Source organism: Mercenaria mercenaria, chromosome 6, assembly GCF_021730395.1.
Source record: "Mercenaria mercenaria strain notata chromosome 6, MADL_Memer_1, whole genome shotgun sequence".
NCBI classification, from domain to species: domain Eukaryota; kingdom Metazoa; phylum Mollusca; class Bivalvia; order Venerida; family Veneridae; genus Mercenaria; species Mercenaria mercenaria.
Window position 1 is genome coordinate 81,095,037 of NC_069366.1, and position 27,821 is coordinate 81,122,857.

Below are 27,821 nucleotides of genomic sequence, written 5' to 3' on the forward strand. Positions count from 1 at the left end.
TTGAATCTCCATCCATGTCTTCAACAGTTATAGGCTGGAGTTTTCCTGGATTCTATACCGATGCTAACCAGTCCTGTTCTCCGCAAGTAATTGTCAACTTCTCATCATGAATCAAAGGTGGCGGTTGGAAGATTTCAGACAGTGCATTTTACAATTCGCTACGCAAAACATACGCTTCGCTCGGGAATCGAACTCACAATGTTTGAGATGTCCATGCAAATCCGCTTTTCCCACACATATATCCCATTTATCAAAGATCTGTTAACTGTACACATGTATATGGTTTTTATGCATTTAATTACATAAAGAGGTCAGTACAGAAATCTTGGTATTACCTTCAAATCTTTAAAAAAAAATGTTTCCTTAATTTCTATATTCCCTTCTTTTTTTTAGGTAAAGGGGGCGTAATCATAAAAAAGTATAAATAAATAACTCCAGGAGTTATCTCCTATGGACAAAAATGGCCGCATCCAACTATTTAAGCTTTTAGCACGGTAAATGCAATGTCACGTTACTTGGGATGCATGGGTTCTTTGTAAGAAAATACTTTGCACCATCGTTGCTATCTAGAGAATATTTTTATTTTAGTACTTGATTGGTAAACACAAACTTTGTTCATTCGATGTAAAATAAACACACTTACACTAATTCAATATAGTATCCAAACTATTAGCTTAGACATTTTAACACCAAAGCAGAACTAATCAATAATCGGCCGGGACGAAATTAAATAAGGCTGACCCAAAATATAGTGTATGTCTCAATGTTTTGATTTGAGATTTCTAACAGTCATTACATTTTGTCGGATTTTTTCAGATATCAAAGGTACTGCATTGTGCTTTCAGATATACTGATGGCGGTAACGTCTCTGGAAAAGTTCATTACATAATATTTATTTTTATATGTGTATAACTCTTCCTTAAGAAATTTTATAACCAATATTCGTCAACTGTTTCTATCTTTTTAGCTCAACAGAGCACAAAGTGCTCAAGGTGAGCTATTGTGACCGGCCATTGTTCGGCGTCCGTCGACGTGCGTCGTCCGTCGTGCGTCGTCCGTTTGCCTTGTGAACACTCTAGAGACCACATTTTTGACCCAATCTTTATGAAACTTAGTCAGAATGTTTGTCTTGATAATCTCTAGATCAAGTTCGAAACTGGGTCATGTGGGGTCAAAAACTAGGTCAGTAGGTCAAATCATAGGAAAAGCTTGTGAACACTAGAGACCACATTTTTGACCCTATCTTTATGAAACTTGGTCAGAATGTTTGTCTTGATGATCTCTAGGTCAAGTTTGAAACTGGGTTATGTGGAATCATAATGTTTGTCTTGATAATCTCTAGATCAAGTTCGAAACTGGGTCATGTGGGGTCAAAAACTAGGTCAGTAGGTGAAATCATAGGAAAAGCTTGTGAACACTAGAGACCACATTTTTGACCCAATCTTTATGAAACTTGGTCAGAATGTTTGTCTTGATGATCTCTAGGTCAAGTTTGAAACTGGGTTATGTGGAATCATAAACTAGGTCACCAGGTCAGATCAAAGAAAAAGCTTGTGAACACTCTAGAGACCACATTTTTATGCCCCCGAAGGGAGGCATATAGTTTTTGAACCGTCTGTCGGTCTGTCAGTCTGTCGGTCTGTCGGTCTGTCAGTCTGTCCGCAATTTTCGTGGCCGGTCCATATCTTTGTCATCGATGGATGGATTTTCAAATAACTTGGCATGAATGTGTACCACAGTAAGACGACGTGTCGCGCGCAAGACCCAGGTTCGTAGCTCAAAGGTCAAGGTCACACTTGGACATTAAAGGATAGTGCATTGATGGGCGTGTCCGGTCCATATCTTTGTCATCGATGGATGGATTTTCAAAAGACTTGGCATGAATGTGTACCAGAGTAAGACGACGTGTCGCGCGCAAGACCCAGGTCCGTAGCTCAAAGGTCAAGGTCACACTTAGACATTAAAGGATAGTGCATTGATGAGCGTGTCCGGTCCATATCCTTGTCATCCATGGATGGATTTTCAAATAACTTGGCATGAATGTGTACCAGAGTAAGACGACGTGTCGCGCGCAAGACCCAGGTCCGTAGCTCAAAGGTCAAGGTCACACTTAGACTTTAAAGGATAGTGCATTGATGGGCGTGTCCGGTCCATATCTTTGTCAACCATGGATGGATTTTCAAATAACTTGGCATGAATGTGTACCACAGTAAGACGACGTGTCGCGCGCAAGACCCAGGACCGTAGCTCAAAGGTCAAGGTCACACTTAGACGTTAAAGGTCATTTTTCATGATAGTGCATTGATGGGCGTGTCCGGTCCATATCTTTGTCATTCATGCATGGATTTTAAAATAACTACGCATGAATGTGTGACACAGTAAGACGACGTGTCACGCGCAAGACCCAGCTCCGTAGCTAACATCGGCCATAACTACTCATTCAAAGTGCCATCGGGGGCATATGTCATCCTATGGAGACAGCTCTTGTTAACCCAGTCTTTATGAAACTTGGTCAGAATGTTTGTCTTGATGATCTCTAGGTGAAGTTTGAAACAGGGTCATGTGGGGTCAAAAACTAGGTCAGCAGGTCAGATCAATGGAAAAGCTTGTGAACACTCCAGAGACCACATTTTTGACCTAATCTTTATGAAACTTGGTCAGAATGTTTGTCTTGATGATCTCTAGGTCAAGTTTGGAACTGGGTCATGTGGGGTCAAAAACTAGGTTTACTGGTCAAATCATAGGAAAAGCTTGTGAACACTTTAGAGGCCACATTTGTGACTCAGTCTTTATGAAACTGGGTGAGAATGTTTGTCTTCATCATTTCTAGGTCAAGTATGAATTTGGGTCATGTGGGGTCAAAACTAGATCACTAGGCCAAATCAAAGGAAATTCTTTTCAACACTCTAGAGACCACAATTTAAGTTCGAAACTCATGGGAATTAGTCAGAATGTTTGTTTTGATAATCTATAGGTCAAGTTCGAATCTGGGTCATATGGGGTCAAAAATTAGGTCAGCGGTCAAATCAAAGGAAAAGCTTGTGAACACTCTATAGGCCAGAGTTGTAACCAAATCTTTACGAAATTTAGTCAGAATGTTTGTCTTGATGATCTTTAGGTCAAATTCAACTCTTGGTCATGCGGGGTCAAAAACTAGGTCATTAGGGCAGATCAACTCTGGTGAGCGATGTATAGGGCCATCATGGCCCTCTTGTTTTAATGATAGTATATAAACCTACACAATTTTGAAATTAATCTATTGCGCGCTATGTTTGCGATCTGTTACGTTTTTGCTACGTCATAACGTTGTACTATGTTCCCTCCACGTTGTTGTCACATTGTAGTACTATATTAGTACGTTGTTGGAAAATGGCAGCAAATCATGAACATGTCCGAAATTAAGATTTCCAGTTCACGTTTGTCACATTTGATCACGTTTCAGACACGTCGTTGTACGTTGGCTCACGTTGTAGCCACGTTTCACAACATAGATATACGTTGCGGTATGACGGGCATTATCAGATATAGAAATTACTTCAGAGCTTATGGCTTGTGCAGTGACAGTGGGTTATACCATTTTAACTGAATAAAAAAGTCATACCAACTGGAAGGAATTATATTTGGTAATATCGCCATTTTTCATCTTAACATTTTGAAGGAAGACCAACACCATCATATGAGGGAGTTCTATATCCCTTATAACGGGGTTTCGATCACAGCGGAGAGTCTTTGTAATATCTACTAGTACGTTGTACACCTTTGGCTCTGCTGTGCAATATGGCTGAGAGACTTTTAAAGATTATGGGCTAAATTGTCGAATAAGAGTACTTTTATTTATAGTTAATGCAATAAAATAAAATATCAATATTCCGGAATATCTGTTAAAAAAAATAAAAGCTGTATACGTGAATTTTTCGAAAGAAATGGACATCAGTAACTGGAGAAGAATGAGACAACCGTTAAATTTATCCTTAAATCAGCAGTTATGTCGCAAACATAATTATTTATATGGAAGCGGTGTTATTTATTTCTAATATCATTTTAATTGAAGGGATTTTCCTATTTTGTAATCTATGGAAAGGTTTCATGACATCAGTAATGCTAAATGCTCGTAGTGTGATTAATAATTTGAAAGAGATCGGACATGAAACAGAGTACTTAAGTGCTTCGCTTAATATCTGTTTAAATATTTAACGATTTAGAATGACCAAACATGATATTTACTTGGTTTTTAGATTGGCTGTATTAAATCAATAATACAATAATAGTCTTACAGGGTCCTTAATATAGTATATATACCCAAGTTCCAGTTTTCAACTCATTAGTTCAGTTACAGTTAACGGTGACAGTCTTTACAACTATTGTAGTCAAAATTTCAGTTTAGCATGGATGAGTTAGAGAAAACATTTTGCCATACCTGGTTGTACGACAGAGATGAAAACTTACGAAAATCTATGGAAGACAGCAGTAAGTCCGTTTCTTTTTTTCAGTCAAATAATTTTGTCTAAGTTCTAAGTTCTGCATTATCTAAATTACATGCTTCAGTGTATCTGCACGTGCGCGCAAAGGGCGTATGTATATGCATACATTTAAAATATTTAAGTCATTATTTTATTTGTATATTCTGTTACATTTTTTAATAATCTAAAGGCTGAGACTCCATCTTAAACCGAATATACAGCGCACTAATAATGTGACAATGCAAAGTCCGACCTTTATGACAAAAAATATTTAAGCTTTATCTTTCGTATTTAATGATTGAGAAACAGCTATTCATATAATTTCATATGATTATGTTTAATAACGTTTCGACATTCACGTTTTAAAAATTAGATAAAGTTTTATTTGTACAGGAATTTACATGATTTTTGCATTAAATCTCTGTTATAGGTCAGGTCTGTGTTAAATATGAGCCTAGACATGACCAAATGCGTGTGCACACATTACTTAATTCACGAACATGTCTTGGTCAATATTTACTGACGTGGAAGAAATTGAGTATCCTAAAAATTGTGTAAATTGCTTTTAATACCAGACAAAACTATCTAAACATGAATTATATAAACAGAAACAGGACGCGACTAGAAGTATAGCACTCGACGAAAAATTAAAATCAAACAACGCAGAAAGAACAAGTGTTTTTTGAATTACTATTGACATTATTTTGAGCTCGCTCAAATTGAGAAAAAAATATTTATTTTTTTGCAATGCCAATTATCACGCTTATTTCATTTTATTTAGCAAAGTCAATATAACACGCGGTCTGATTCCGCGTTCCTAATCTGAAATTAGGAGGTTGATACCTACGCATAGTGAGCAACCTACTTTTTTGACCAGTCAGAGCGACTTATTTTTCAAAAAATGTGGTTTCTTATTCCTTAAGACCAATGTGACTGTAGCAATAATTTTCGAAGAACAGCTCTACACACTGAAGAGCGTCGATTGAATGCGCATGCGTACCAATGATTGCCCCTTCATCGTATTTCAAAGGAAGCCGACACATTTTTGTAAGTCAAAGCAGTGTCATTTTGAGTGACCCTGGTCAAAGGTTGGCGGAGAATCCGACACGACTGACTGCAATTCTGATTTCACACTATGTCAGATAGAGTCCATGAAGAGAATTCACCTCGGTCGGTCACTCCGCTACGCTCCGTTTCCCTCCTTATCGGTTTCTTTTTCACGAATTCACTTCATAAACCTAAAATTAAATCGTGTAAATCTTCGGATACAGCTTCTTAATGCATTCGTCTAAAATCTTAGAAAATTGCAATGTTTTGAACACGTCCAACTCGGATGCCTTATAATAAACCAGGAATAAAATACTACACGTAAAAATATTCGTAGATGTACTGCAATCACCACTTCTTTTTATGGTTCACAATTTTCGACTGGTTACTTGGTTTAAAATGTCCGTTTCCGTGAATTCCTAATTTAAAATAAAATGAAATAAACTACGGCTGATGATTTTCGATATTTCAAGATATTTGTAGTGCAATCTCTCATTAAACGTTGTCGTTTTTCCATTTTCGTTTGAAAATGAATGCGTTCTCAGTGGAGATTTGCTGTACATTTTATTATACAATTTTTTTTCTTTAAGAAATGCCGAAAGAAGATATCGAATTCATTATGACCACCAAACCCACGATGAAAATTGTGCGCCAAGGGAACAAAATCTTCCATTCAACGGAACTGGTGAAAGGCGCAGTTCACGATGTCACATACGAGCTTGGCAAAGAGTTCGAGGCAAAAGATACCAAGTCCGACCCACCCCTATATCACAACAAGGTTTTAATTTTTAGCTCATCTGATTTTTTGAAGAAAAAAAATGATGAGTTATTGTCATCACTTGAGCGGTTGTCGGCGTCAGCGTCGGCGTCGGCGTCGGCGTTGCCTGGTTAACTTTTATGTTTAGATCAGCTTTTCTCCTAAACTATCAAAGCTATTGCTTTGAAACTTGGAATACTTGTTCACCATCATAAGCTGACACTGTATAGCAAGCAACATAACTCCATCCTGCTTTTTGCAATAATTATTGCCCCTTTTGGACTTAGAAAATCATTTTCTTGGTTGAGTATTATGTTTAAGTCAACTTTTCTCATAAACTATCAAAGCTATTGCTTTAAAACTTGCAACAGTTTTTCACCATCATAAGTGGACACTGAACATCAAGAAACATAACTCTATCCTGCTTTTTGCAAGAATGATGGCCCTTTTTAGACTTAGAAAATCATGGGTAGGACAATATTTCTATTACACAAAAAAATCAGATGAGCGTCAGCACCCACAAGGCGGTGCTCTTGTTTTAAATCAGGATTTCCTTGATAATTTGTTCGTACGAAATGAGTTGAAGGCATGCTACTACAGTTTATCTTGAGCTACAACAAGCAAGAATAGATCAAACTGAGTTAGGAGACCAGTCTCAAAATTCCAGCATTTGATTGGTTGTTTCTGAGCACATTTCCGAAACTGACCAATGGCATGTTTGCATTTTGAGACTGGTGTCTAATTTCAGCTTTTCACACACAACATGGTAAATTATTTCATTCTGTAACTCTGAATATTTGCGAAGTAACATAAGAAATTTACATCAGGAACTCTGACAACAGATTTCAAAACGCAGTTGCAGCTGACTTACATTTTTGGGCAGTATTTTTGTCAAATGTTTATTGTTCGTGATATTTCCTGGAATTTCATTTTTCACGATAGCCACTCATGTAAAACGTGATATCTGTGTTATTTTTCAGGTTCTTTGTACCTTTGAAAACGGAAACCTGACCTACGAAAGCCGATCTCAATTAACAGGTCCAAGAAAGATCGATATGCTAACAGTCATGTATATAAAAGACGGTGAACTTATATCGGTAAGCAAGTCAACGAGATGTCAATATATAGTCCGTAGCACTAAAAGCGATCAGGCAGCCGTTAATTTAAGTTAACAAACGAAGCCGCACGTGACCAAAGAACAAAATATACTGCACTCCTCTTACATCTTTTTTTTCCATACATAGTGCACGAAATAATAGCTCGACTGACTTTGTTTTAAAAACTGTCGGGGGTACTGTTTTGTCGGAAGGAGATGAAAGATAAATCAAAACGCAATTTGTGGGAACTCGGATGCCCAAATCCCACGCGTGCTGTTTTTATCCTTTTTTCTGTTTGTTTTAATTTTACATTCTCAACTAACTGGCATCACGTGAAAAGACTCGGCGGAAGATAACAACTGTGTGTTCTTTAACGTGGTCTTTCCGCGGCGGGGGGTGGGGGTGGGGGGGGGACAGTTCGAAAAGAAAATAGTGCAAACATTGTACACAAATACAATCTCTAAAATACAAACCGCGTTCGCGATATTTTTGCTAAAATATGTAAAGTATGTAATAGAAATATGAACTACACCATCATACTATTAAATATTGCTGTTATCATTTATCTCCCCTGAAGCGGATGCATCTGGATATAAAACAGTAGACTATTCGGGTTCATCCGAAACATTACTTAGGGCAATTTTCTAATTAGTTTTTCATGCTCAAACATGATCTTTTCTAAATTTGTATTGAAATAATCTTTGTAAAATAAAAAAGCTTATGAATATGTAATAATTGTAGAAATTTGTCGTAATATATAAATCGATTTTATAACAAATAACTTTGAACATGGATATTTTAATTTTGTTTTCACTTTTCAGGAAACAAGCCCGCTAGGTGACCGTAGTATTGTTGGGAAGAGGATCTACAAAAAGGCGTAAACAGCCATGTACGTCGAAAACGGCAGCAAGCATTTTAGAAAATACCAGCATAATTCATTTAACATCTAATTTAAACAGACCTAGAAATGTGTGGAGATATAAGTTAACCCTGCAAACTTTCTAGCCATCATTGGACCGGTATCATTTGTTTATCGGATCCATGTCGTGTTGTACATCAGTTTCAAGTAGTTTCAATATCGGCGACATCTGGCCCCAATATCAGACCACTTTTATATGTTGAATAAAACACACACATTTACAATTAGGCAGCGTCTTTTAAACATGCGTTTTTAGTATTTTAACACACATTGCAAACATATAACAAAAACAAAGTAATGTGCTCTGTCGAATGATTTTTGTTTGTAACATGTCTAATTTTTTTAATGTGTCATTTTTCTCTCTTTTTAAATCAAAAGAAGGTTCAATTTATACCTCGGGATGCAATAAAATTGAAGAAATATCCGTTGTTTGTTGCTTGTTTTACAGTCATGAAGAATATAGGTCAGCAAGATTATGCTGCAACATTTTCATATTATCATATATATAGTCATCTCCCTTTTCTGTGACAATCTCTCACCAGAGGATGGCGCATAGTAGCTGAGAGGGATATTTCATGGGTAGTTTGATGAAGATTATCGCCCACACTCGGATAGGTAAAGGATTCTTATCAACGTTGGTGTTTGACGAACGCTCCCATGCGCTCAAAATGGATGGGCAACTTATTTCCAGCTTAATACAGTCTAGGCCGATACATCTTAAAAGTTTAACAATTTAAGTTATCACCCAGAACTGAACATAAGTTGGGATAAAAGTCGCAAACGGGAATCGAAACAGATCACTTGTACTGTGATCAAACCTGCATACCACTGCGCAATTGACTCTTTGTCTTGTGTTTTGCCCCTATAACTGGTATCAGGCACAACCGTATACGAAGGACGGACATTATGGGCACAAACAACAATGTACTTGACATCTGCGTAATTCGATTTATAAGCCATACCCTGCGTTAGGTTGTTTCAAGGTAAGGTAAACACGTGTTGGTAATATGATAGGGTTAGATTACAAAAAGCAAAGTGAAACCTCTTCAACTCTAGATATACCGAGCTGATATCCAGCAACCATTACATATCTAGCCGACTTCGAGCAGATGTCGTTTTCAAAATTGGCCCAACATCAAATTCAGTTTCAATATCAGTCTACCATCGATTTGCAAAGTTCACATTATATCGATTCGATAGTGCTTCCAATATCAAGATTCTGAGTCAGTATAAAACAATATTATATACCCTTCTCAAATGCGCTCATTTGATTGGTAATTATAGACTTATGTTCCGGTCAATATGTGTTTATACGGATCTGTAAAAATGATATTGACCGAGGACACATATTATTGACCTCAACATAAGTCAATAAATGTATAACATCGGGCCTTAATTGATTTCCGAAATTTGGCCGAAATGTATTAACCCTTACCATGCTAAATTTCTAAAATGAACTTGTCCATCTTTCAGTTTGGACAGTACCATTAACTGTTAAAAGGGGGACTATATCATTAGATTTCAATATAATTTCTTGTTTTACGTTTGCATTAGATGAATATTTGGATATAATAAGTACTTGAAACAAAAGGCAATATTTAAAACAGCGCGGCACTGAGTTTCAAAATTTATCTATTTGGTTGTGCCACCGAGATACGCAAAGGGAGGTAATAATAATTTTACAAACTTGCATTAGTTATGAATTTTGGCTGAATATAAACTTGTCAATGCAAATCTGGGAAAGATCTAATACAACAGTGCTTATATTCATATTATACCTTAGATCAAATATGTTTATTAACTTTATATTATGCTAAAATATCTTGGTTGGATAACCAGGATATGAAAATAAATTTTGAAAAAAAAAACACCAGTGAAAATCTAACATGTATTAAGGATTCAGTGAACACAGATAAATGTGAATGATCGGGTGTTAAAGTTTTGAACAAATCCATACGTTCACCAAAATATATGATTAACTACCTTTAGGTTCGCGATCATACCCTACATGCATGTGCTAGTTATCATTTTTCCTCAGGCTAAGACGAAAAAATAACCGCATACATACACACAACCCAGTATGTTTCAAAAAGGCTTAAATGAACTTGTACTGTCTTTAAACTAACAACTGTATTATGATATTTGCATTTTATCTTTAATGTCTAGCCAATCAATACAGGTTTAAGAATAAATGACGAATCAGTTTAAAATTTAGATCACTAATACACGTGCCATATTTTGCTCCTAAACTTGGTACAAAAGTCTGACATTATCCCGAGAGCAGTTTAGAGAACATGGATGAATTAGAGAAATTATTCTGTGGCAAATGGGAATTGGACCGCAACGAGAACCTGAGAGAATCAATGGAGGCTATGAGTAAGTGAATTTGAATTTAATTAGTTATTTAAAGTAGTTTATTTTGTATCGGTTGCAAAAAAATGTACTAATTATGCTATAAATTATTTTCCTGTTAAGGATATTATAAACTGCGGGTAAATTTCAAAAAAAAGTTCGGACCTTCGTGGCCTGGTGAAAACTTCCGTCAGATCACTTGGCCCTGAACACTGTGGGTTCGATACCTCCGTTTTGAGATGTTAATTCATGCTTTTGACGAAGCTATCCAGCTGTCCTTTGAAGGTCATTGGTGCTATACAAGTATACAAGTGTCTGAAATACTGCCCGGAAATGCATGTGACGTCTACATATATTAGTAGTCTAAAAGCTAGATAGTCGCATATTACCTAAATTGTGTCCTATATCCTCAAAATAAACAATACAAACATGTGATTGTGTTTGTTCTTTGGCTAAACGCCATTTGTCAACAACATTTCGGTTTCGTGTTTCTGGGTACTGTACCAGTCTCTATATCAGCCGTAAGGGCCACGACGACTTCAGACATATTTCAAAGGTCAATTCGTCAAGGAGAACATTCGCCTTACCCGGGGATTGTAACCACGACGACCCCTTCGGTAAATCTTAAATACATGTGCCAGTATTCGCTGTTTCGAACCTCACTGGTGTCATGACCGCACACGTTTTCATATGACAGCACATTTGTTGTTGTTGTTTTTTTGCCAAGGACTTCAGAGTGATTCAAACTAGCTGAAAGCTTTCATTACTTTCGAGTTAAATATGTTAGCATTAACTAAATAAATAACAATTTGATTTTAAACTATTCCAATAAAAAATTGCAAACCATACTTATAAACTCTACTAGACTAGCTCCTAGACTATGATATATCATTTTTTAAATTTTTATTTTTAAAATTGTGAATGTAGCCAGTCCATATCCTATGTCCACAATCAGTTCTCTGAGAAAATCTCTAAAATAGACTGGCATTTGTCACTATAACATATAATAAAAGAAAAATTACAAAAGTTGAAATTTTGTGACAAATTCTTTATTATCAGTCTATTAGCTAGTCTAAAACTCTACTTATATATCTCTTTATTGTTATAGACATGCAAAAAGAAGAGATCGAGTTTTTCATGCAAAATAAACCAAAAATGAAAATCGTACGTCAAGGTGATAAAGTTTTTCATTCAATGGATCTGGGTAACGGCGTAGTCGACGATGTTACGTACGAGCTCGGTAAAGGATTTGAAATGAAGGACACCACAAGAGACCCACCGCTGTATCACAACAAGGTTTTTATCTCCTTAATTGTTCTTTTTAATGTCGTTCAGCTAAAGACTATTCGCTCACTTAAAATCAATTCCTTCTGACTGGATTACTAGTATCTTCCTAAAAGGCTCATAATGTCTTTGTTGCCACATTTTTCGCAATCAATGTAAAATATATTGATTTCTTGGTAAATCCTATTTTCAATAATTATTCTCTGTAATATTTAACAAGGGTTTGAATATTGATTAACATAATAGAAAGTTTTATTGCGTCCATTGTTTTTGATTACCCCCCTTTATGGCTCTAATCTTAAAAGCTCATGTGCAATATTAAAAGAAGTGTTTTCTACCCATATAATTATGCATAACATCTATTTGAACAGTTATTTCATCTGTTTTTAAAGCCTTAAGGAACTGTAAGTAATATTTATTACCAAAATCAATAATTACACAGATTTTGCATTGATCTTGATATTGCTTTGTGCTATACATTGAAATAAAGCTAGAATATTATCTCGTAGAATATCGTGATAAATCCTGTTACTACAAGTTTTTCCATAAAAATCAATTGTTTTACGCAGAGAAAGAATGAAATTTTAATTGGTCGAGTGTCTGATTTTTCTTATCAGCGCTGGTATATGTGTTTCATAAATCTTCAGAACATTTCACGGAGATTCGATCTTTAGTATGACAATATAATATATGTTTGAAAAAAAGCACGCTTGTATTGTATAAACAACGATATAGAATATACTTAAAGTGCCATTCATAGATCTGTTTGTGCAGGTATGAAATATAATTTAGCCGTGTTGTTGCGCGCTTTCCACGAACAAAAAGCGTGAGAAAATAAGGTCGACAATGCATCTCATAGAAAGCATGCTATTTTAGACTTGTTTTGTTTTCCATGCTGAAATAGACACGTTATTACACGTCTGTTACCATGGTTACTTTTCCCTGTTGTGTACATCTAAACGAATTAGTTCTGAATAAATGTTCATTGCAACTATTCCTCTCCCCCATTCACCAACACCCAATGTTCGCCAAAATTGCAAATAAAACAACACTCTTTTTTAAGAATCTGATTTTTATTGACTCGTCGTCATGTTTTTTTTTCGATGGTCAATATATACTGACAAAAGATTAGAGTTAGGTTTAACTTAAGTTTAACGGTGAACATTAAATGCGTGTGTACATTAAATGTGGCAGAATTATTTCAAACCATATTGACTCTCGGGTACTTTTCAAGGAGGACAGCCAAATATGAGCTGCTAGTTCAAATATGCGTCATACAAATCTGCTGCCAAAATAATGACTCATCAAGGTGTAGCCAAATATTTGCATCTACTACTTATAGCTGCATACACGTACACATTGATTTCTTTGAGTAATTAAACATTAATATTAATTCATTTTGAACAAAGGTACCTCAAATATTAAAAAAAAGTATTGACGGGGCCATAGTTACAACCAATCACCTACCACCAAATATACACCACATAAGCACTTAAAATGCAGCATTCATGCATATGTTTAAGGTACACTACAGTTAATCTCTCAGTGTACCGTGGTTAATTAGCACAAGATATTTCATTGGTATTAATTGTTCTCCCGAATTAGGAAGATTGATTCGAACTGGGCGTAAACTCGACATATGAACTGTTGAGTTTTAGGGCATACAATTCGAGCTTATTATTATTTCTAGGACGATTACAGTACAATGGCTCCAGCCTTAATCGTCTAGTTAATATGTCAATTAAGAGATGTTGTCTGTTAAAACAAGTTAAACAGAATGTGCATTTTATAACATGACGTTGTTGCGACAGGAATAGAGGCGGAATAATTTGTTCCATTGTTGCTGTACCGCTCCAGTTTACATTTGCCTATAGACAGCTTACAAATTATCAGAGTTACGTGTTTCTTTCAGGTACTATGTACTTTCGAAAACGGAAAACTAACTTACGAAAGCAGGTCACAGCTAACAGGTCCCAGAAAGCTAGATACAGTCACCGTTTTGTATGTAAAAGATGGTGAACTTATTTCGGTAAGTAAATATATTTTAGTGTTTGCTTTTTCATCAAAGGATAATTACTTACTGGTATTGTCCACTTTCGCATGTTGACCGTTGGCAGCACTCCTCCCATGACACAAAATGTAGTCATAAAAAGGTTCGGAATAAGAAAGCGGTAAAGCTGCAAGGTTTGTTTCATGTTTCATTAGCTCACCTGAACTTTATCCAGTGTGAGCTATTAGTATAGGTGGATGGCCCGGCGCACTTCGTTCGTCCGTCGTCCTGTGTCAATATTTTTACTTAAACATCCCCTCCTCTGAAACTACTGGTAAGAATTACTCCAAGCTTAGTCTATAGCATCCTGGCATAGAACTCTATTGAGTTTGTTGAGATGGTTAACCTTGGCCCTTCTTAGGGGCCACCAGAGCTAAAAATAGAATAACCTTTAAACGACTTCTTCTCATGAACCACTTGATGGATCTTCATCAGTCTTTGTCTGTAACATTGCTATACGGTCCTCTCTCATATTTGTTAAAATGGGAGCACTTTGTTCCTTTTAGGAGCTGCTAGAGCTAAAATAGAATTACATTTTAATGACTTCGTCTCATGAACTGCTGGATAGATCTTCTTCAAACTTGGACTGTAGCATCGTTATAAGATCTTCTTCCAAATTGTTTCAAGTGGAGGCACTTGGTCCCTTTTAAGGGCTTAAAGAGCTGAAAATAGAAATGCCTCTAAACAAGTTCTTCTCATGAATTGCTTGATAGATCTTCATCAAACTCGATCTCTTGTAACATTTTAATGTCCTCTACAACCTTTTATTGTGGGCACTTCGCACCTTGTATGGGCTGCTAGAGATAAAATAGAAATGCCTTTAAATGACCTTTTCTCATGAATCGCTAGATGGATCTTCCGTCAAACTTGATTTGTAGTACTTTTATAAGGTCCTCAATAATGTTTTTCAATATGGGACACTTGACGCCTTTTAGGGGCTGCTAGAGCTAAAACAAGAAATGCCTTTAAACAACGTCTTTGCAATAATTGCTTGATGGATCTTCATCAAACTTGGACTGTGGCGTCATTGTAATGTCCTCTCCCAGATTTGTTCAAATGGTTCTGTTTGGTCCCATTTAAGGAACACCAGAACTAGAAATAGAAAACAAATAAGTTCAGTCTTATCTAGAAGTCAGTTCTAATAGTAACGCATTTTCGGGCCATTACAACAGAATATAAACAACTTTAATATTTATCAACGTCTTAAAGTATGTTCACCAAACTTTGTCAGAAGCAGGGTCAGATGATCATGGTCCTCATCAGGCGAGCGACTAAGTCCCATTTGGGTGTCTTGATTTCTTGTCGTCATATGGCATATAAATCTTTTCGAATATTTTTGTTATATTTAGAAGGTATATAAACTATACATTTTGGAAAGGTATTTTACATCTCTAAGTCAATTAAATAAAACATATTGTAGTTTTTATGATTACAGAAAGATAAAACTGGTTACTAAAGGGCAAAATTTCTAACTCATTAATGTCAGCGCAAAAATATAGCTTAATGTTAACCACTGTTTCCAAAAGTTTATTGAGGAATTTCCGTATCAGAATTTCGATATTGTTCTTGAAAACCATTTTACGCCTTCATATATATGTGCAGGGAGCCTGGGGTGGGGGGAGTGGTGTTTGTGTGTGAGGGGTGGGGGGCTGTTATACGCCTTAAACATCAAAAATGTTATACAGTTAAAACAAGTCATTTTTAAACCTGTGTATGTCTCCCTCCAGCACGTAGTATTGTACAAAATTCAATAATACATTTGGGTATAGTTGGTAACCCCGGTTGTAATCCTTGTTCAAATATTCTTGATGAGTAAGACACATCAATCACTTCATTGATCTTTATATTTGAAATCAAAGCTTAATGATAAGGTATGTTATCCCTGTTTAGAGAGTGAAAAAACCTTTCAAAAAATGTATACTTAGGTTTTGATCATTTTTCGAGTGAAAAATATTGTAGCGTAACGGTCCTTAATCCGCCGGATAAACAATTTAAAACACTGTTTAGTTTCACTCTAGTTTATTTCCTGTCACGAATAGTATAACTTCGGACTGACAGAGCTAATAAAATTTCAGCTAGCACAAATAAGCATTTTAGCATTTCATAATTATCTGCCCCCTTCTTCATACCTTCTCAGGTCCACAGCGGATTGCCTTAGCCCTGGCCGGCTTCCGAGCCATGCTTATGCCAGTCTAGTTCGGCTATACACAATTTGACACCATATTTATACAGATTTGTCAAATACATCATTTACGTAAGCAAAATTAATGAACAAGAACATTTCGCTTAGAATACAGATAAATTGTCACTCTATTTACACCCTATGTCAATCAATTTATCGCAATATAACATCTATTGGACCTGACTGATTGTCGTCGGTAGTAGATAATTGCCACTCTATTTACACCCTATGTCAAGCAATTTATCGCAATATAACATCTATTGGACCTGACTGATTGTCGTCGGTAGTAGATAATTGCCACTCTATTTACACCCTATGTCAATCAATTTACCGCAATATAACATCTATTGGACCTGACTGATTGTCGTCGGTAGTAGATAATTGCCACTCTATTTACACCCTATGTCAATCAATTTACCGCAATATAACATCTATTGGACCTGACTGATTGTCGTCGGTAGTAGATAATTGCCACTCTATTTACACCCTATGTCAATCAATTTACCGCAATATATCATCTATTGGACCTGACTGATTGTCGTCGGTAGTAGATAATTGCTGATACTGCTGCAGTTGAAATTCGGCATCTCGATGGTTTCACTTCTCGATATCCAAAATTCGACTTAAAATGATATTTTGTGCACGTGTTTTCGGGACGGTACTTCAGCTATCTTCAAGATAGCCGGAATTTTCAGATAAGCGAGTTCGAGATATTGAGTTGCAACTGTGTTTACATTTGATGTGTATAGTTTAAAATGTTTTTTTTTCTTGCAAAGTAAAAAAGCATTTCGTGAAAAGCTAGATATGATAGAATTAGGGATCTAAACAGTAGAAGAACGTATTTTTTAAATTTTTGTTTTGTTATTTCAGGACAGTAGTCCGCTAAATGACCGTAGTATTGTCGGCAGGAGGATTTACAAAAAGGCGTAACCATCGCAACGAAAGAGATATATGGTGTTTTTCATGCAGCAGATCCCAAACTTTGTTAATGTCAATTTACACCAGTTACCGTATACAGGAAAAGAATGTTAATAGAAACAGAAATTGCCATTAATATATAGAAATGGAAAATTCAGTTTAGATCCACACATCTGTAACATTAAGAAAAGGATTGCGCGAAATTAAAGAGCCCGCGAATTGAACTTGAAAATAAATGTAGAAAATGTTTCATTAATAAAATGTGCCGTTATGTTAACTAGTCAACCAGATTGTTTATTTTTACTGTTTAGGTAAAGTGACACAAAGTTTAACCTACACATGTTTACTAAAATATTCACTTAAATTATACCAATGTATTCCAAATGTATTTGCTAAACATGTTTTTAAATAAAAAAGAAAAGAATAACACTCAAAGTAGTAGTAATAGTTTGTTTGTGATCGTGTGTCCGGAATAGCCGTGGCTACATTATATCTCTTTAACGTACAAAACCTTTTGGCGAAGTCATAAAAGCTACATTTCATAAAGAGAGATACGTATTGTTGCATAAGTTGAATGTGTTTTTCTGAGATAAGGGGACTAGAGTTTGCAAGGATATTTCAATACATTTAAGATATCATCTTATTTTTTAAAAAAGACCAAAAAATGGTTAAAGTGACTTTCGATCAAGAAATGTAAATGAGGAAAAGTATGCCCTAAACAATTTATGTCAACTGGCCTACGAGTACGAATTACAATGTATGCAGTACAAGGAGTAATTCCGCGTTTTGTAATATTTTTTTCTTCCTTCGATGATAAACGGAAAGTGGATTTTCCACGTGATCTGTTCTGTGCTCTTGGTAATTCAGGATCTTTTGGAGATGAGAATGCTACTTTAATTACTCAGAGTGTATCTTAATTAGTGTTTTGTAGTGTATATATACTCAACACTGTGTACTTTAACAAAGGCCAATTTGTACCCACTGACCCTAGTTTTACATTGTCCAAATTTACTTGTAATGTTATTTTCTGACGTAGTCATTTTCTTGTCTGTCTCATCTGCAATTGCATAGTTCAACGTAGAATGAATGTCAAAAACAGGAGACTAACAGGGCGGGCTATGCGTGCTGCCATTATTTTTGTTAGCCACAGCTTCTCGGCCACCGTTTACGCATTTGGAAATGAACTCCGATGCAAAAAGGAATTTGCATTATACCATTAATAAAACGGGATGAAAGAACAAGAAAAAAGATTTGTTGACATAGATACGGTTTAAGTTGAGGCAAAGTTAAAACCACGTATAAATGTACGTATATGTAACTTTACAAATGAACGTGACCTGTCATTTCGTTGAGATTGTCTTTCCATACCACGTTTTTGGCAATCACACGGACGTTACGCTCATTGTTGGCGTACATTAGCGTAACTGACGTTATCGTCGTTTTTAGCCGTTTAGACGTTAAAGGGATTACTTGGGGTGGTTGGACTACAGTTTTCATAAATCATGTCGTTTCGATATTTAAGGAAATATTTGATATAGATGTATTTTATAATATTTATTCAATATAATTATTTATCAGACAGTGAATTATATTGCGGTGTTCAGATACAATTGTAATACATATACATTATTTAGTTTTCAAACGTAACGTCGACGTTACATTAATTTCACGGCTGTGACATCTCGGCTAGATTTTGCAATTTTCATGTGTTAAATTTAATTCATATTCAACGTAAGACTTATGCATATCAATTTGCAGACAATTGTATGTACTTTCAGACTGTAGTCGCTGTTTTGTAAACAAATACATATTTCTTTAAATATTTCGGCACGTAACAACTTCGTTATTTTATTTTTTTGCATTTTTTGACACGTGTGACATCGCGGCTAGATTAAAGTATACATATATTAAACGCCATTATCAAAGTCAATATACGACAAAAACTTACTAATTCAAAAGTAGAATTTATGTACTTTTTGTCAAAATAAATATTATAGAAAGCATACAATAGTTAAAGAAAATACAGACATTTTAACAAATCCTGTCGAGGGAAGGCATTAAATCTGACGTTTTAAGTTGGATCTGTCTTTTGCTTCCTGTTTGTTACAGGAAGTATTGAACAGCAAATGACTGCAATGACGTCAAATATAGTTAACGTCACGTAACCGAGTCTTCATATTTGACGGAAAAAATAATTTTATGAATTTACCAAGCCGTTAAATAATGCGCATTGGTGAATTCTGTTACATTTTACATGACGTTTTAGTGTTGTTTTCTATGATTCTATGTCGAATTAAATATTTACTAATTGTTAAACGCAAATGCGATCATATTTACTAACAGGGAGATTGTTTTACCTTTCTTGTGATATAAGAAGATAAACAACCGTATTTCTAAAACGAATTTCATGAAACATTGAAATGTACGAAACTTAAAACTTTCCGATGTTCGCCAACAACGTACGCAACGTCACTGTAGGGAACGAGACAAGAATTTTCATTGCAAACAGTCCAAGGTATTTGTTTATTTACAATGACACTATTTACCAACAGCTATGTTATTGAAAAATAGCTTGTTTCTAGATATAACACATTCGTTCTAAGGCTAAGAAATAGCATTACATAATCTAGTCGACATAGATGCGATGCCGTTTTCAATATCTGCCCAACATCAATTTCAGATTTCATTATCAGGCCACCAAGGGTTTTGCAAAGTTCACATAATATCGCTTTGATATTGCTTCCTTCCAACATCAAGATTTTGTGTAAATATAAAAACAACATCTTATACAAATCAATTTAACTATTCGGCCAGAATGTAATAATGTTCAATAAAGTATAAGTAGATGTTAATGTTATGTTAGATGTTAATCAGATTTAGATATGGTTTCATCATATCGTTCACAACAGATTGGTGTCGGCACACCTCTCATACCGGCTGATAGTCGGATAAATATCATAAACAGATTTCGGTTAGCCGATATTGGTCTGACTTATCGATGCTAACTGGATAAACAATAACAGGCACTCAATTTGCTATTATAACGATTGATAAAAATGTTTTGTCGGAACAGAAGGATAGGTATATGCTCCAAATTAAAAATAAAACTCTGCTGGCTAAAAGTACGAAAGCACACACGTACATACACAACCAAATAGGTTTCAAGAGGGCTTAAATAAACTATTAATATTTTTAAACTAACAACTGTTTTATGATAATCTGTCAGTAGATTAAAAGGACAAGGGCTGCATTTCATGTTAAATGTTCACCCAATCAATACAGGTTTAAGAATGAATGACGAATTAAGTATTTAGATTAATATACAGTGTAATATTTTACGTGCCATATTTTGATCCCGTAAACTCGTCCAAAGAGAATTTATAGAAAACATGGATGAATTCGAGAAATTATTCTGCGGCGAATGGGTATGTGTCCGGACCGACAACCTGAGAGAATCAATGGAGGCTATGAGTAAGTATATTTCCTTTTCATTAATTACTTTAAGTCGTTTATTTTGTATCGGTTGCAGAACCCTGAACACGGTGGGTTTGAGAACTCCATTTGGGATGTAAAATTCAAGCTTTTGATGCAGCCATCCAGCTGTCTTCCATATTAAGAAAATTGTTTCCTAAATCCACAGAATAAACAATTCAAACAAGTGATAATGTTTGTTTATGGGCTTACAGCAATTCGGTTATATATTATGTGTTTCTGGATTCTGTACCAGTTTAGACCTGTTCTCTGATTTCTACATTAGTTAGAGGTTGAGAACGACTTCAAACATAATTCCAAAGTCAAGTCGTCACGGAAAACATTCTCCTTACCCGGAGATCGAAGGCAAAACACCTAAAGTGAATTACAGATACAGGATATTGCAGTTTTGGACTGAAACTTCCATCACTGCCAAGCTAAAATATGTTAGTATTGACTAAATAAATACCGATTTGTTTTTAAACTACTTTCCATAAGAAATGCAAACCATGCTAATATATCTCTTTGTTAAAGGCATGCAAAAAGAAGATATTGACTTTTTCATGGAAAACAAACCTAAAATGAAAATTGTACGCCAAGGTGATAAAGTTTTTCACTCAACGGATCTGGGTCGAGGCGTAATGCACGACATAACATACGAGTTTGGCAAAGAGTTTGAGGCGAAGGACAACAAAAGAGACCCACCGCTTTATCACAACAAGGTTTTATATCCTTAATTATTCTCCCTTTGTAATAATCAGAAGAATGATAGTAGTGCTCCAGCAGCACTGACAAAAATTCACCGCCCCGTCCCAGCCCATCCTCTCTCAAACGGGTGTGTCGTTCTTCCGCTTCAGCACTAAGGTAAGGAATGATAACCCCCGAGACTTTCACACCCGACACCCCAAAGCTAAATGTACCAATCATGAACCGAAATCGGCTGTGATCCGCAGTGGTATGATGGCGACATCAACAAGTTCTTTAAAATATCTACCAGTTAAGCTGATCGCCACGGGGAACATATGCCTTTTTATGTGACTTGAATCGCGTGTAATCACGACATATGCAATGTGGAGTTTTAGGGCTTAAACCTGTTAGTGTGCAAGTTGTACTAATTATTTTTTCTAGGAAAAAATGCAGTGTCGACAGGAATCGTTATCTACTTATTATGTCGTTTAAGAGATGCTTTGGAATAACAAAAGTTAACAAGAATGTGCATTTTTGCATTTTAATCCAACTTCACGCGAGTTATTTATTTAACTACTGTTGTCTTCTTTCTTTTACATTAATCGATAGACTGCATAGAAATATATGAGAGGCACGTGTTTCTTTCAGCTAACATGTACTTTCGAAAACGGAAAACTAACTTTCGAAAGTAGGTCACAGCTAACAGGTCCCAGGAAGATAGATGTAGCCACGGTTATGTTTGTAAAAGATGGTGAACTTATATCTGTAAGTACAGCTGTAAGAAAGTGTATATTTTAGCTTTTTGTATTTTATCAGAACGTAATCATTACTTATTGGCATTGTCACCTTTTGCATATTGACCGTTGGCAGCTCTTCTTATTTGAAACCATCTTAATATAAAATGTTGTAATAAAAAGAGATTTAGGGTCGCTGTTAGAAAGCGGTTAAACTGTTGCTAACTTTTGTTAGGCAGTTTGTTTCATAACTTATTTTTTGTTGTTATTTCAGGTGACATATAACACTATAATACAAGTCTTTTTCGTTACATTTAGAATTTAAATTAACTTATAATTTTGACATCTCTAAATGGACAAAAATAAAACTGCTTGCAGTCTTCATGCCTACAGGAAAAAACACTAAATGGAAAATTGTCGAACTCATCATCAATGTTTTAACAAGACTTACAGCAAGTTTCGACCCACTATTGCCGAACAATTATATTTGGCTTGAAATTCATTTAATGCTATTATATGTATGTGCATGGACAGGGTAAGTGTCGGGGAGTGGGTTGGGGTAAAGTGGCATTACGCCTTGAACATACAAAATGTAATCAAAGGCCTGAATGGCCTGAGTCGGCTAATGATTGATGTACTGACAGTATAGTCTACCAGTTTCAGTTTGTTTTTAGTTTTTTTCTTAAAATTTCATAACACAGCTCGATATTTACCCAAAATATTATATCCGGATACGATTACACTTTTCTCCAGTTTGAACAATATATTTTACAAATTGTGATGATACGAAGACATTTAGCAGCAATTGGCAGTATCTGACATTGAAGTTTACGGTTAAATTACCTTTTATTTAAATCTTTTCATAAAAAAGTTGTTTCGTTTCGCCAAACATAGACGATCTACTTTCGATTTCAAAAACTACAAGAAAATACAATTCAACGTTTCGCCGATTTGTTTATTTCTCGAAAAATAAGAATTAAAACCATATTAATATCAGTAGTAACTAAACAAACCGGTAAGAGCTTCTTCTTCCGATAATTTATCCGTTTACTGACTGCAAAATTCAACCCACGCAAAGTTTATAGAAATCATACGATGCGTGTTTACGTTCAATGTGGGAGAATTAAGGCTGATCGGCTATGTTACCTAACGCATCCAGACGATTCAGATTTTGTTTTTAAAAAAGCATTGTGTGCGTTTCTGTAATTTTATATACGTTTTTATACGCTTAGAAATTATTAGACATGCGTATTTGCATTATTTCTATGCGTAATTTACGCTAATACGCATCTTATCTAGAGCCCTGCTGGAACTATTTTTTGTCTTTCGCTGGATGTTACCCAAGATTTGTAAGCCTGCTCAATTCTTAAAATGCACATTTATGCTTAATGAGTTACATTCGAGAATTGCACAATTACAAGTCATAAATATGACAGATTACATCGTATATTGGTCATAGCAAAGGGAATTGACACAACTTAACTTCATTCATGCAGTGAACTGTTTGAAATTTGAGAAATCTAATGGAACTACATCCCTTCACATGTTATTCGGTCCATTTAGAGAATCGTTGGATAGCAAGGACTCGTCAAAAAGCTTTCAGCCTTTAGCCGACTCAATAAAATTGAAATAAGTCGTTTTTCACATGTATGCGACCACGAAGTAGTGTATAAAAGGCAGTAATACTTTTAGGTGTAGTCGGTTACCCCGGGGTCAAATATAGGGTAAGACATTTCAATCACTTTGCTGATCTTTATATTTATATGATCAGTTATGCTTTTTCTGTTGACTTCTCCAAAATGTATACTTGGATTTATATCATTTTTGAATAGGAAAACTATACATACCTTTGAAATTCTTAACAAATACAATTTCATAAAGCATACAAGCTGCCGTAAACCGTAATTCATATAGAAAAAAAAGTAAACAGGTGCTGAATTGGTTACTGAAATCTTGAAACATGTATACTTTGTTTCCGTTCAGTAAGCTGACTGACAATTTATTTCGTAGAGTTTATAGTTAATAGTATGGTTTGTAACGGATTGATCAAAATACTTAAGAAACATATATTACTATTCAGGTACAGCGGTAATCGACAATTGATGCTAGTACTATTATTTACATGTGTGTGTATATAATTTTCAATTTTATAGTTTAAAATGTTTGTTTTTTTCTTTAAGAAAATTCTTAAGTAAGATAGTGCGCAATAAAAATTAAAACAGTTTTAAACAAAATCTGTCGCAATGATTAAAGATAAGAACATGCATTTTTGCAAAGTTAGAAAACATTTCTTGAAAAACTCTATCGTGACAGAAATAGGCATCCAGCAGCAGTAGTAGAAAGTATAATTGCTGATTTGTTTGTTATTTCAGGACAGTAGTCCACTAAATGACCGTAGTATTGTCGGCAGGAGGATTTACAAAAAGGCGTAACCATGACAACGAAAAAATCACACTGTTAAAGAGAGGAACATGGTGTTTTTCATGCAGCAGATCCAAACACTATTTATGTCGATTTACATCAGTTATCATAAGAAGCAGGAAAAGTATGTTATAGAGAGATTGCGTGAAATGAAAGAGCACGCGAATTGAAATTTAAAATAAATGTAGAAAATGTTTCATTAATAAAATGTGCCGATATATTAACTAGTCAACCATATTGGTTGTTTTCACTGTTTAAGATGTATCGAACAAAGTTTAATCTATGTATGTTTACTTTTAGACGTATAATTACTTCAATGTATATGTAAGATTTACTAGAAATTTAAATTGTTCTCTATTTATCTTAACTATTTACCAAACTATTACTGCCACTGGCCAAGTTTGGCCAAATTTAAATCACTGTTAAATTGCTCACAGAGTAGTCTGGTTAATAATATAGCTAAATATGTCTACGAAGCTAACATTCTTCGAGGATAATGCTCCCTTAGAATATGAAAACTTTTCATATATCAATTATTATTTGAATAAAGAATATGAAAACTTTTCATATATCAATTATTATTTGAATATGCAAAATGTTGTATACCTTTGAATTGTACAGGTCTTTCCTTTATTTTGCAAAGTTGCAATAACTAGATATTTTTCTCATACAATTGGTTTATAGATTATATCTTAATTTCATGCTTTTCTCTTTGTAAACACTGTGTTGTATAGGGTTGTACGCCACTGTACTGGCGATGAACATTTATTTGTTTATGCCAAATAAAATATCGAATTGAATTGAATATCTATATTTATTCATATCTTATACTCATGTTTGTAAAATATGAAGAACAGCTGTCAAAGTTCGGCGTAAATAGCAAACTACGAGAGTTTTGTAAAACAGACTGAATTCTGCTCAAGTTTACACTTTACTAAAATGAGCCGCGCCATGAGAAAACCAACATAGTGCATCCGCGCAGTCTGGTCAGGATCCATGCTGTTCCCTAACGGTTTCTCTAATTGCAATAGGCTTTGAAAGCGAACAGTATGGATCCTGACCAGACTTCGCGGATGCGCAGGCTAGTCTGGATCCATGCTGGTCGCAAACGCACTATGTTGGTTTTCTCATGGCGCGGCTCAGTTATTCACTTAAATAATATCAACAAGTGTAGTTTTTATGTATGAGTATATTTTCTGAAAGTTGTTCGTCTTCTTTTTCTTCAGAGAAGTGGTAACTCAACAAAATGGCATAATTAGAACAGAGAAGGAAAACAGTTTGCACGATCCTTAAAAAATGTGAAAAATGCATTTAAAACATTCATTTAAATAAGGTAGTTCTATACTTTTGATGGAGTTAAGACTGGTCTCGGCATACGGAAAAGGTACTCATTTTATGAAACTAATGGCAACCAATGAGAAAATTTATTACAGCGCCGACGTTACTATCTTTTTATACATAAAAAAATGACATTTAAAAGTTTGGCACGTTTAATATGTTCAAATATTGTCTTGAAATTAGCTTGAAATGTGCGGATCTCTTTAATCATGGTCAAAGATCCCAACAATAAGCACACCGATATACACATTTTATTTCACCGTATGATAGACAATATGTTTATTTACGACTGTGTTTCCACAGTGCAAGTTTGTTTAAGGTTCTTGTTTTGGCTTGGAGCTAAGGCTCCAAGCCTATATATTGTTTTCGGTTGCTTTTTCCTCCCCAGATGTAATCATGTCTACTACAAGAAGCTGGGAAGCAAAATATATCCAAGCAACAGAATGTAAGGAGTCCACCGATTAGTCAAACCTACATGCTTCCGTCCAACGGGCGTTTGCGTTTTATTACTGTTTCTGTGCATGTTTTCACCGCTTAGTCATGTTTGCGAAAAAGAAAGAGATGTCGACTACTTCCAGTTTCGTCGGCAACGGAAAACCCTCATTTTTTGACTATAAGTAGAACACGTTGAAGACACCCCGACCTAGAGCGGAATCGTCTATGGATGCTTTTACACAATGTTTTTGGCTTTATGCGAACTGATTTTATTTTGACCATAAGCTGCTATACTTGCAGTCTTTGATATAGTTCCTATATTACAAAACCAGGCAAGACTTTCCTTTTAAAAGGAAACTTTATTTTCAAATCAGTCTAGCAAAATATTAAGACATGACCGTTTTTGTTTTATTAGTTTCTTTAAGTATATGAGTTTAAAAAAAAATCAAGATTTGTTCAAATTGTACACCGTAGAAAAAATTATCCGAACGTGCAGAACTGCTTTAACACAGGGACGAAGAAAGCCACACGTCATGCGCGCTACCATGGTTTTGGATAATGGACTCATTTAAAAAAGAATTACTGATACCATAGAAAAGGATGAAAAGACAAGAAAAGACTTGTGGATACAGATACTGTGTAAGTTGAGGCAAAGTTTTAAGTACATGCCGATAGAATTAAAGATTTCAGACAGATACTGTAAAAACACATTTGTGCTGGGACAAAATTTCGGCAATTTGAAATATTGAGTATGTTCGCGAGGTTTTATTTAGGCGAAATTGTAAAAAAATTAATCTGCTTGTTTCGGTTTTTAATAATTTCGTGAAGTGTTATCTTAAGATTGTCTACCATAAAGAGCAGTCGCTTTTGATTGTATAGATGTTTTAATACCTCTAATTACATGTATTACCTATACCTGTAGCAACACGGCTTTAAAAGTTCCATGTGCACCGCCGTATGAATACATCTGCGGATGTCTCTAATTTATATCCTAATACTTATAACATGTGTAAATGTTGAGGGGCTAGAGGGCGTGGACGACAGCTTGCATGAACAGGCTCAATCAAACCGAGCCTGCAACATTTTAGTTTATGTCGTGTTGGACGATCTGTGCTTTTCCACTTTTTTATTTTACATGTAATCTAGATGTCAATGTTTGTTTAATTAAACGCAGTACAAACACAAAGTAATCATATCAGTCTAAATTAGACAGTTATGTGGTTTGTTCTGTTTCTCTTAAAATTATACAGTCCTATAGTTATAATATTGCGGAAACACTTAACAAAGTCAATTGTTGTAAATAGGGCCGTTTCCATTTAATATGTTGGGGAAGGTTTGGGTAATGACGAGAATTGCTTAATTTGCATTATATTTAGGGATATTATGATATTTACGCGAAAGATTGGGGGCTCGCGAATATAGCGCAAATTAAACCCTAGCGAAAATTTCAGCTTTTACAGTAGATTTATTTCTGTATAAAATGTTTGTTTATATGGAAACGCGTTATAACTTTATTAAACATTATAATAAGTTAAATCATAACAAGCAAATGAATCACACAAAAAGGGATAAAATAATCCCTTATTTCCATTGTGGTCCTTTTATAATAAAATGGTCTGACGAAGGAAGATATGAATAATGATTATCACAAAAATGGCATAAAATAAAA

General features: G+C 35.1%; 3 protein-coding genes across 3 annotated transcripts; all 3 read left to right on the forward strand.

Annotated features, from left to right (window-relative positions):
- The first annotated feature begins 4,295 nt into the window (after positions 1 to 4,295).
- Positions 4,296 to 8,702, forward strand: LOC123549995 (uncharacterized). Its single transcript, XM_045338442.2, has 4 exons — positions 4,296 to 4,467; positions 6,098 to 6,285; positions 7,245 to 7,361; positions 8,183 to 8,702. Exons 1-4 carry the CDS (start codon positions 4,386 to 4,388, stop codon positions 8,240 to 8,242), a joined length of 447 nt encoding a protein of 148 aa, XP_045194377.2. The 5' UTR covers positions 4,296 to 4,385; the 3' UTR covers positions 8,243 to 8,702.
- A 1,768-nt stretch (positions 8,703 to 10,470) lies between these two features.
- Positions 10,471 to 17,351, forward strand: LOC123549994 (uncharacterized). Its single transcript, XM_045338441.2, has 4 exons — positions 10,471 to 10,656; positions 11,741 to 11,928; positions 13,829 to 13,945; positions 17,019 to 17,351. Exons 1-4 carry the CDS (start codon positions 10,575 to 10,577, stop codon positions 17,076 to 17,078), a joined length of 447 nt encoding a protein of 148 aa, XP_045194376.2. The 5' UTR covers positions 10,471 to 10,574; the 3' UTR covers positions 17,079 to 17,351.
- Positions 17,352 to 20,455: 3,104 nt separating this feature from the next.
- LOC123549992 (uncharacterized) lies at positions 20,456 to 25,118 on the forward strand. Its single transcript, XM_045338440.2, has 4 exons — positions 20,456 to 20,537; positions 21,072 to 21,259; positions 21,873 to 21,989; positions 24,331 to 25,118. The coding sequence occupies exons 1-4, from the start codon at positions 20,456 to 20,458 to the stop codon at positions 24,388 to 24,390; spliced, it is 447 nt and encodes a 148-aa protein (XP_045194375.2). The 3' UTR covers positions 24,391 to 25,118.
- Positions 25,119 to 27,821: the final 2,703 nt, after the last annotated feature.